Raw genomic sequence first — 12,285 nt, 5'->3', positions numbered from 1 at the left:
CTTCTCGAATTTTGTCTAAATTCTATCAATTTCGAATGGTAAAATTTTCTTTGAATTTCTTAAAGTAGTAATTTTCAACATATACTATTAAAATTAAAAATAATATTTTTAGGTAGAATTTAATTATTCTTATTTATTGTCAAGTGTGATGAGAATCTATTAATCAAGATTTATTTTTTTTCGATATTTTGAAAAAACTTATAGGTATGTGGTGCTTTTTAACAATATCTTGGGAATAAAGTCCTTTAAGATTGTTATAAACAATACATGTAAAAAAAAATATGTTAAAGTCAGTGAATTGTGTATACTTTTAGATACTTTGTTGCACTCGGTTAATTTTATAAAAGTCCTTAAGTATGTTGTATTTTTTAAATATATGTTTGTAAACTGCAAACAAACAACTAAAAATAATTTTTAGAAGTGTTAATCAAACTGACATCTATTAACAGTAGTGTGCATTGAAACTATTTTCATGTATACAAAAGTTTTGTAGAGTTACAAAAAAAATTCAAAAAAAAGTGTATTACATATTTATTTGTATTCAAATGCTTACTTTTGAAAGTTTTCAACTAATTGTAGTATACTAACTGAAATTAAAATAATTAAATATTAATAAAGTTACTATAAGTAGTATAAATTACATACTAAACAGTTTTGTATTTGCAGAATTTTTATTTCAATAATTTACTATACACATATTTTGAAAAATTTGATAGGGAATTTTTTAAATAACCTTCTAACTATGATAAGTAAATTTAGCTTTTTTTAATGATTTACTTAACTGAAAATTAATGTTATAAAAAGTACTTTCTAAAATTTCAAATATAAATATAAATGTGTTTAAGTCTTTTTAGAATTACCATAAAGATTTTGAGAAGTTTCATTTAAGTTTTCTGAATTTCTTCCAGGTTTTGGAAACAACTTTTTTGGGTTTATTTTTAGTATAAAATTAAGTTTGAAGTAAAAAACTTTCTTGAAAAATATTTCAAAACAACTTTTAAAATGTAGGGAAGGGAGTACAGCACATTTTTTAGGTCATATTGTAATAATTATTCAAGTCCATATGATTTGGATGTGTTTTTGGTTCATTAAGAATAATCTGAAAAAAAAATCATAGAAAAAGTGTGCTTGCAGCCCATAAAACTAATTACAAACCCAAAAATCACATAATTTTAGATTTTTTGACTTGAACAGTAATAAAATCACTTATACATGTCCTAGACTTATAATTTATGTCTTAAATGAAAGCTTATACTTATTGACATATATTTAACGACATATTAACTGCTTTTGATGTATTATGACGTCATAATTACCCTTAATGTGCAACATTTGTCTGTAAAATGTAGGGATAGGGAGTAGAGCACATATTTATGGTCATATTCTAAAATTCAAAAAAGGAAATATGATTAGGATTATATATATATAATATTCTTAATAAACCAAAACTTTTATGTATGTTATAGATTTTTTTTAATGGTAGAAAAACATCAGACTTACTCTTCCCTTTACAATGATAAACGTTAAGAGAAACCATTTTTTGTCTCAATTAAACTTTTAACTATTAAATTAAACTTTTAACATTCTATTTGAATAAGTATTTCAGGATTCTATTTGAATAAGGTGTAATTTTAATAAATTAAAATGTCAATGCAAAAACCAACAACCTTGAAGAGTTTGGAGAAATTGATGGAGAAGTTGTTCATGGAGGTGAGGGCAGACTTTGCAAAAGGTATGGGGGGTCTTTCAAACGATATGAGGGAACTGAAGGAGGAGCTAATGATCCAGAAGAATAGAGTTGTTGAGCTTGAAAAGTCTGTGAAATTTATTAGTGGTGGTTTTGACAAGCTGGAGAAGGAAAACAAAGCCATGAAAAGCCAAATAGAAGTTCTAAAATCAGATAATGTAAAATTATCTGAGATTGCTAGTAAAGTTAAAGAAGGTGGTGAGTTGTCCCAAAAAGTTAACCAGATGGACAACTTTCTTAGAAGATCAAATGCTGAAATCCAAGGGATACCGGTATCAGAAAATGAAAATCTGGAAAGTTTAGTGATGAACACATTGAAAATAGTTGACCCACGGATTCAAAGAAAGGATGTTGTTTCATTTAGAAGGATGAAACCAACTGGAAAGGCTGAAGATAAGATGAGAGCATTTAATCCGATTTTAGTTAAGTTTAAATCTTTTGAACAGAAGGTCAAGATCATGAAAGAGAAGAAAAAGTTGGCAAATGCTAATCTCAACTCAATATGTAAAAATATTGAGAAGATTTACATCAACGAGAACCTATCACAATTTAGCCGGGACCTTCTTTACCATACAAGAAGGTTCCAAAAGGCTAATGGCTGGAAGTTCTCTTGGTCGTCTGGTGGGGTGGTTTTGATGAGAGAGAAGGAAACAAGCAAGGCTGTGGTAGTTCATTGTGTAGAAGAGTTAAAAAAATATTCTAAAAGTGATTGTTAACTATCACTTAATTCTAAATATTAATATATTTAGGTATTTATTTATTTATTTTTTTGTTTTTTTTTTGAGTTTTTGTTGAGATTTTACTTAGTACTTTAAATGAGCTCATATAAGACAAAATTAGTTAAAACTGCTTTTGTTGAGATTTGTAAAGTTTGTAAAAATGATTTTAAACCTCCAAATTTTGAATCCATATATTGTGATGGGTGTAAAAGATGGATACATTTAAATTGTTCTGGGCTATCTAAGCTTAATTTTAACTTCTATTCTTATAACAGTGATTTATTTTATTGTAAAAATTGTACAAATAATTTTAAGTTTGACATTGTTGGGAGTGAAGACTTTTGTAAAAATTGTTTTAAAAGATTTTCTTCTAAAGATGAATGTGTGTATTGTGAGGGTTGTTTTAAATGGATGCATTGCAAATGTGTCAGTATACCAAACAAGAGTCTTAATAAGATATGTAAAAATGATTTACCTTTTTTTTGTAAAGATTGTGATTTGAACATGTCTGTTTGTTATAGATGTAGTTTAGTTTGTAAAGACTCAGAAAATTGTTAATTTGTTTTTTATGTAATAGAAAATGTCATTTTAAATGTACAACTAGTAAAAATGCTCTGTACCAATTTAAAAGCAATAGTTTTAGATTTTATTGTAATCTATGTGAAAAATCTGTTTTTCCATTTCAGAATGTTGATGATCTTGACTATGATTGCTTTAATAAACCTATTAAGATGAATATTAGTAGAAAAGATGACCAATATTTAGACTTAAATTGTGTGAATTTCGGAAAAGAAAATACTATTAGTGTTGTTTACATGAATATTAGAAGCATAAATGCAAATCTACATAAAATTGAGGAATTTTTGAATTTAGTGAAAAATCTACCTGATATAATCTGTGTTTGTGAAACTTGGTTGACTAGTCTGAGACCTTTTATGGGTAAACTGCATGGGTATGATTTTGTAAATAAACTGTCTAATAGTAATCAATCTGGTGGTGTTGCAATTTTTGTAAGAGCTTGTCACTCTTATGAGGTTGTAGAAGGTATATCATTTAAACAGTGTGATGTAGATGATTTGTGGATCTCTATTAAACTTGGAAACAATAAAAATCTTATACTTGGTAATGTGTACAGACACCCAAGCTCTACATTTAATACTTTTAAAGAAAATTTTGTTAAAGCTTTAGATATATTAAATGAAAAGAAAAGAGATTTTATAATTGGCGGTGATGTAAATATAAACTTATTTAGTAGAGATCAGCGTACTTGTGACTATTTGAATTGTGTTTCTAGTGCTGGTGCTAAACAATTTGTTGATTCCCCAACTAGACTTTCTTCTGATTGCTCCTCTAGTTCTTTGATTGACCATGTTTATTCTAGTTTTGGGCGTGAGAAGCTAAATGTTAATGTTGTAGATTATGATATATCTGACCATATGCCTGTTGTTTGTGAAATTAAATGTTTAATGAATAAAAATGAATTGTGTTATCAAAAATCAGTTCAAGATTTCAGTAAGTTTGATGTTGGAGTTTTTTTAAATGATCTTAGAAGGAACTTGGGTAAATTGAAAATGAGTATTACAAAAGGTGAGGATATAAATGAGTGTTGGAATGAGTTTGAGAGTGTGTTTGGTAGCACAGTGTTTTATCATGCACCAATTAAAATTTTAAATAAAAAAGATCAAAAACTAAAAGCTAAACCTTGGATTTCAAAGGGGATTATTGTTTCAATTAAAAAGAAAAATCTAATGTTTAAGTCTGCCATCAAAGATAAAACAAAAAAATTTTCAATTAAATTCAAAAAATATAGAAATATTCTGAATCGAGTTATTGAACGATCTAAAATACTTTACTTTAAACAGGTTGTAAACAAAAACAAAACAAACAGTAAAAAGTTGTGGAAAATAATTAACAATATTGTTGCTACTAAACCTATCTCTCATTCAAAAATCAATGGTGTGCTTGATGTGCATGGTAATGTTGTTGTTGAACCAAAAAAAATTGGTAATGTTATGAATAAAAATTTTGTGTCAATTGCTGATGATTTAATAAAAAAAAGAACACATGTTGCTTGTGATTATGATAAGTTTTCAATAGGTTCTGTAAAAAATGGTTTTGTTTTTAAGAATATATCAGCGAGCGAAATTGAAAATTATATTAAAACAATGAACCCTAACAAGAGTGTGCGTTCTGATGTCCCTAGTATTCGTTTTGTGAAGCTTAGTGCAAAAATAATTTCTCCCTATCTTTCTATGTTGTATAATAGTTGTGTTGAGTATGGTGTGTTTCCTAATTCTCTTAAACATGCTGAGGTAGTGCCGATTTATAAAAATGGTAAAAAAAACAATGTAAATAATTATAGACCTATTTCTCTTTTGTCTCCTTTTTCTAAAATTTTTGAGTCATTGGTGTGTGAGAGACTGAGTGGTTATTTTCTGTCAAATAATTTACTGCACTGCAAACAATATGGGTTTAGAAAAAATAGTACGACTGAGTTAGCAGTAAATCAGATTGTTGAGGAACTAATTGAGGCTGGTGAAAAAAAAAAGGTAAATTGTTCTGTTTTTTTGGATCTTGCTAAAGCTTTTAACACTGTTAACCATAAAATTCTAATATCAAAACTTAAATGTTATAATATAAAATGCTCAATGTTAAATTTTATTGAAAGTTATTTAAAAGATAGAAGTCAGTCTACTGTTGTAAATAATGTTGTTTCTGAGCGTGAAATTTTGAATGTTGGGATACCTCAGGGTTCTTGTTTTGGTCCATTGTTGTTTCTTGTATATATAAATGACATATTTTCAGCTACAAATATTAAATTGAGATTGTTTGCAGACGATGCTTGTTTGAGTTATCAACATTGTGATATTGACCATGTTAATGTTGTTATAAATATGGAGTTGAAGAAAATTGATGAATGGCTGTGTAAAAATAGATTGTTTATTAATTATTCAAAGACTAAGTTTTTGCTGTTTAATAGAACTGCAAAAAAGAATGAATTCAGTGTTAAGGTAAATGATTTTGTGATTGAGCAGAGTGAAAATATTAAATACTTAGGTGTGGTATTAGACGATAATTTAAATTGGAAGGCACATTTAAAATACCTTAAGTCTAAGCTTTCAAGAAGTTGTTTTATGATGTCAAAATTAAGATATTATTTGGATACGAGTACTTTGAAAATGGTGTATTATAGTTTGTTTTATCCTCATATCCTGTATTGTATATCTGTTTGGGGTGGTGCTGCTAGTTGTCATTTGAAACCAATTGTTTGTATGCAAAAAAGAATTGTAAGATATGTTTGTCGCGTACCTGCACTGACTCCTACAAATTCATTGTTTTTAAAAACTGGTATACTGAAATTTAATGAGGTGTTTAATTTGCAAGTTTGTAAGTTGATGCTGAATACTTTGAGAGGATTTGAGGTTGACCACAGTTGTTTTACTCCAGTAAGTATGGTTCATACACACTATACAAGACATTCAAAAAAAAATAATTTTGTTATTGAAAGACCTAGAACACAACTTGGCCTAAACTCCTTCAAGTATTTGGGCCCTAAGTTATGGTCTAGTGTTCCAGAAATTTTTAAAAACCTAAAAAAAGATCAGTTTAAATATAGTTACAAAAAATTCTTGTTGAGCCAGTATACTGAGTAGGTTTAGAGTGCTGTGGTTGAATATTTTGTGTTGCATGCAGATTTTGACTAATTGCTTTTGTTTGTTATTTTTATCTGTTTCTCTTATTATATGTATGGTCAATTTTGATTGTGTCTACTCTGATCATGATTGGCTGGTTTTGGTCTGTTGATGGGTATTGTATGGTTGTGCGTGATTGTTTTTTATTTGCTACTATCCAGTTTTTATTGTATTTTTGTATATTTATTTGTTAGCTGTATATATTAATTATTATTGCATAAATATAATTTTTTATTTATTTTTTTTATTTTTTACTTTTATTAGACTAAAATTAATTCCACCAATACAAGTTTCAGAAACTACATTTTTCTTAATAGTTTTTGTTTAATTTTTATTTATTTATTTTTATTTATTTTTTATTTTTTTTTTTCTAATTTAGCTTAATTTTTAGATTTTTTTTTGAGTACCATTTCAGTAAATTAGTTAATTATCAAGCTTTAAGATAGTTATTTAATGCTAATGTATTCATTATAATACTAGTTTTATGCATTTGCTCAACAGCTGATTGTGAGTTCACTTTGGTGGCGGTGATCACATGATTGGATTGTTGGTGTGATTTTTTTGTTGTAGCGCCGGTGAACACTTACTTGGGGATTTGAGCTTCATGATTTTCCCACACTTTGTGGTTTTTAGTGTTGAGATTTTAGCCTTGTGAGTGTTCTCCAAATGGCGTGTCACCAAGGGCTTTTTATTTGTTTAAAAGATAGTTTTTTGTTTATTTTATTTTTGGATAGTTAAAGTTAAATATTAATGGGGCAGGTAAAATTACATATGATGTAACACACTCACTTTTCCCCAGAAAACGTTTATCGTTGCAAGGGGTAGAGTTTGAGACTGATGTTTTTTTACCATAAAAAAAAAAAAAAAAAAAAAAAAAACTATTTCTTATGTAAAAATTGTGTAAAGTTCGAGGTTTTTGTTCAAAATTTTTTTTTTAATTTCTCTAGTTCTAGGTTTGTTTAGAACAGTTTATAAATTCAAGATATTTCCAGGTTTTTGGCAACCCTGTCTTTTATACATTGACAAAACATTGAAAAAGCTGTTATTCAGAAAGCAGTTTTTTTATCTAAATTTTAAACTAAGTTAGATTTTATACACAGTTAAGTCAAAAGTATAAATTATTCAATTTTTTTCTAACTTTTTTTCTACCTATCTTCCCACTATTTATCTTTTTATTTATCTAGTTAATGCACTGGACATTAACTTTTATTTTGCTGCAATTTCTTGCTTCCAACATATAGCAACTAAAATTTAGAAATAGTTTAAATTTTGTTTTGGGGCATAACCTAACTTGTAAACTTAGTTCAGTCAGATAACCTTACCAAATGGAGCAAACTAACAGTACTTCAAATTCAATAACATTTTGAACTGGTAAAGTTAATATGTAACCAATGGTTGTAGGCCACTTTAATATAAATTTAACCTATACTAAATAATACTACTCTATAATAACTACTCTATATAAAACTAGGCATGAAAACAAATCAAGATGTGGTATTAAAGAACAATTGCGAACACTAACAAATATATGAATAACATTATACTTTAGAAACTAATTTAAATGTGGTCAAAACTTTACACACAAATCAATCTAACAGGAATATACTTTAAAAATGTATAAAACAAAATAAGATTCAACTATTTAAGATTTAAATGAAAATTAATATAAAAATTAACATTCTTTAAAAAAAAACTTTAAATAACACAAGAAAACAATACATGTGTCTATTCAACTTGAATGTTTACTGCAGCAGGCTGTGGCTAGAATCTCTTACTCTGTGGCTTATGAGCTAATCTAACTTTGAAAGGTGTCCAATAAACATTGTAACTAGTATCAAATGTATCTAGTCTTTAAGTAGTTTAAAATTGCAAAGATTGAAGTGTAAATCTATAAATTACATGATACTTATAAATATTTAAACAAGTTTTTGATAGTATTGATCATTTATATTGAAAGTAGGAACAAAATACTAATATAATTCGACTGTAAATCAATAAGAGATCCGATAAACTTTGGTTTAAAACTTAAAGTTTTCTAAACAAACTAAGTAGTTTATGTTGTTTTTCGATAAAGTTTATACATACCTTTAATGTGATACGGAGTCATAACATTTATACCTTAGTGTAAAAGCATCGTCTCTCAAAGTTATGTTAAAAATAAAATTCGAAAATTATATTCTAAAATCAAATTTAAATTAATTATTCAATAACAGCTTAAGTTATAGCTCAAACTTTGTATAACTTGCTGTTGAATACATTTTACTTTTATTCAAAAAGACTTACTTATAACTATTTAAAACATAAGAAATTAAGTTTAAACGTGCATGCTAAAAGCAGACTTTTAACATAATTAACATAACAGTTGATCAAATATATCAACTCATAAAAGATATAATTAACTCATAATTTAATGACAAAAATGTTTTATTTAAATATATTTTTTATGTGTTGATATTTTGATACAAATTAAACTTGAAGATCAGATTAAAGAAGTTGGATTTGACATCAAATCATGTTAATTTAATATAATTTAATGACAAAAATATTTAATTAGATTACATGATTTAATGTCGAATCTAACTTCTTTAGTCTGATCTTCAAGTTTATAGAAAGTATTACTATGGCCTTTAAAGAATATTGTGAGGTCCATTTAACTATTAGTTTTTTTCTAAACCTATCTGGTAAATAATAATATTAGTACAAACTTAAGCATTTTTTTTACTACAAGGTTTCGATGACAAAAAAGAATTACGACTTTGTCAAGTATAATAAAACAGTTAAATGCACTAAACAATGTTGCTTATCTATAATGTTATTTGAAACTTATTTATGCATGGAAATATACACAAAAAAAATAAATTGTTAAATTTTCGAAAAATTTAAGCCTAGAAGTGTATAATTGGGTAAAAATAGTAGTAATTAAAAAAAAGGTTAAATCAATGCAATAAGTCAATTAATTAAAACCATCTAAAAAAATTATCGACGAATTTATCAAAATAAAATTAAAAACAATCTAATAATTGTAATTTATTCCAAGTATGAACAGAAGCATTAGCAAAACTCAAAAATCAATTAAAAAATCAATTTTGTATTAAATTAATGTAACAGTCAAGTTTTAAACGGAATTAAGAACTATATAAAAATTTAGATTCAAACCGACTATCAATAAAACTCAATGAAAACGTCAAAACCTATTTTATACTAGTATTGTATACTCATATAAGTATAATCAGCTTTCAAGTTTACTAATTAAAAAATTGTTCCTGTGTCTGCATGAGCTCATTAATTCTGTCCTTTTGTTGATGCATATTGTATCGGATTCAAGTATAAATAAAGCTTCTTTTACGCACTACCTGCATACTATTGTTTCTGGTTTAGATTTTTCCCTTATTAGTACTTTCGAATTTAATTTTCATTCTTGTTTTCATTTTTCATTTTGTGTGTTAGTTTTGAAAGTTCAGTTGCTTGTTTGTACTGGAGGTAGTTTTTGTCGTTTGATTTGCTATTAATTGTGGTAATGTGTGTGGGTAGCTGTCAAATTTGCACGAGCGTAAAAAATTGCACGAGGGGACAAAATTGCACGAGTGCACAAGATTGCACGAAGACACTTTTGCACGAGGGGATAAAATTACACGAAGACACTTTTGCACGAGCATACAATTTTATACGGGTTGAATTTGTTTCTTTTTTTAATTAGTGTAACTTTTTTTCCTATCACTGTTACCCCTAGCCCTTACCCTCGGTCGGTAACTTTTTTTGTATTTTTTTAGTTTTTTGCTGATTTTTTTTTCTAGGTTTTTTTTTATCACTGTCACCACTAATCCTTACCCTCGATCGGTAGCTTTTTTTTTTTAATTAAGTCTTTTTTTTTAATATTTTTTTTTACTATCACTGGTACCCCCACCCTTACCCACGGTCAGTAACTTTTTTTTAAATGGTTTTTATTAATTTATCTTTTAATTTTTTTCTTTTGTTATTTTTTCTGTTTTTTATTTTTTCTGTTTTTTCTACTCTCGTGCAAAATTGACCCTTGGTGCAAAATTGTCTTCGTGCAGTTTTGTTCCCTCGTGCAATTTTGTCTTCGTGCAAAAGTATCTTCGTGCAATTTAGTGCACTCGTGCAATATAGTCCCCTCGTGCAATTTTGTCTTCGTGAGATTTTGACCTATTTCCATTGTGTGTTGCTATACATTTTTTTAGCTGGTTGGGACATAGTCCAATGCATATTTTTGATTCGTTATCTGTTTAAAAAAAAAACATAACAGAACACATTTCATTTTCCTTAAATTTATTTTAGTACTTTCGTAGTAAGGCTCATCAGAAATTCTTTCTTACTAAATTGGAATGAATACAAGTTGAAATAAAATCTTACTGAAGTTTAAAGTTTTAAAATACAAAATGACGTAATAATCAAATGTTAAAAATTAAGTAAGTGCTTATGCTATATACCAGTGGTCGGCACCAGTGGCGTGGTATTTTGATCAGGGGGTGCGCAAAATTTTTTCTCAAAAAATCTCCTAAATTAATACTTTTGTAAGTAGCCATAAAAAGATCTTTTTATAAGTAATACAATTGAAATAAATTTATTAAGTAAAATAAGTTCGAAGTAACTGTTTAAAAAAATACTTATATATTACAGAGTTAAACAATAAAAAAAAGTATAAATTTCATTAGAATTACTTATACTTGCAAAAATGTAAACTTACTAAATAAAAATTGATTTTACTACTTACAGTAAACTTTATATCTTTAAAAATGAATATATTCAATAAATCGAAAGTGTCTGTTTTGTTTACGAAAAAAATATCAATCTCTTTAATAAACTTTACAACAGTCAAAACAACACCTCATTCCACACAATTTAAATAAAGTTACACAGAAGTTAAAATAGATCAAGTTTATAACTGTTATTACAATTTATTACAACTTTGTAAAACAGATAAAAGTATACTTTTTAAATTTAATTCATCTGATTGTATTTGTTTAAAATAAAAATCACAAAGAAAGTTTATTTCTCACAGGCCGACACGCTTTTTTTTGTATGTTTACCAAAACAAAAACTAGCAGTAGTCTTAACATTTATTGTAGCATAAAAAAAAACTTGTAAAATTGTTTAATTTTCCTTTAAGCGTGACGTATTTTTGTAATTTTTTTGTAGAAAAATCTGTCATAAGGTAAAACTACAGCGGTGCACTAATTAGTTGCGTACTTTTTTAGTCTAAATTCTTATATCGTTAATGAAGTTATAAAATTTTTCCTTACGGAGTTTTTCACAAATATCGGTGCGCACTTTCGCTTGCGCACCGAATCAGTATATTGGGTAATTTTACTAACTTGTCACTAACTAGTATTCAAAATTTCGTTTAACTTTTCGAATACTAGATAAACATAGTTGAAAAAAGGCAAATTAAGCAGAAAAAATAAAGGATAAAGTTATTAATTTTTTTTTACTTATTTTCTTTTTTTGGGTGGTACGCATGCGCCAGTGTCCCTCCCCACGCTACGCCCCTGGTCGGCACGCTAATCAAAATATGTGTACACTAAAATACAAAAAATAAAATTGGTGCACCTCAAGATCTTATTTTGATAAGCGCCGCTAGTGGTGGATCTACTTAAACACTTTTACTAGCGTTCTCTCAAGGCAAAGTTCTGGTTAAATGACAATTCAAATTCTTTAAAAAATAATTAAGAGACTACACCTTAAAAAGTAATGTCCTTTTGAAAAATAAAAACAAACGTTTGTAGGTCTTATTAATATCTTCAGGCCTTTTTTTTTTGCGAAGTTTTATTTAATTAAATTATTCATCAACTACTTAAAATTACTATTAAGCTTATTTCATCCATATCTCAAAAAAAATCATAATTTTTCAAAAGTAAAAAATCCTTGTAGATATTTAATTTTAAAGACCTACATAGATATTGTTTTTGTTCAAAATATACACTACTTTTAAAGTTAAGGTCCTTTGAATATCTTTTAAGAACTTGAATTGTCCGAATTTAATTTGTCGTGCACCCAAAAATCTTGAGGTTTTATGTAATGAGTTATGTTTTCATGGAAGCCAAAAAGTTTTAACTTCTATTTAAAAAAGTCATAATTTAGTTTATACTTAAATGCAAACCTTTTAATA

At 27.1% G+C, this 12,285-nt stretch overlaps 1 protein-coding gene across 1 annotated transcript; it reads left to right on the top strand.

Annotated features, from left to right (window-relative positions):
• Positions 1 to 1,644: 1,644 nt before the first annotated feature.
• On the top strand, positions 1,645 to 2,463 carry LOC145832346 (uncharacterized). The gene has a single exon (XM_082939664.1). The coding sequence runs from the start codon at positions 1,645 to 1,647 to the stop codon at positions 2,461 to 2,463; it is 819 nt and encodes a 272-aa protein (XP_082795790.1).
• Positions 2,464 to 12,285: the final 9,822 nt, after the last annotated feature.

The sequence above is a fragment of the Thalia democratica genome, chromosome 3, assembly GCF_965202585.1.
Source record: "Thalia democratica chromosome 3, ktThaDemo2.hap1.1, whole genome shotgun sequence".
Taxonomy (NCBI): Eukaryota; Metazoa; Chordata; class Thaliacea; order Salpida; family Salpidae; genus Thalia; species Thalia democratica.
The sequence above is the reverse complement of the archived record's forward strand: the minus strand, read 5'-3'. Positions and strand labels throughout refer to the sequence as shown.

Excerpts from the sequence above, each read along its gene's own strand:
- LOC145832346 (XM_082939664.1), top strand. The coding sequence starts at position 1,645 with ATGTCAATGCAAAAACCAACAACCTTGAAGAGTTTGGAGAAATTGATG.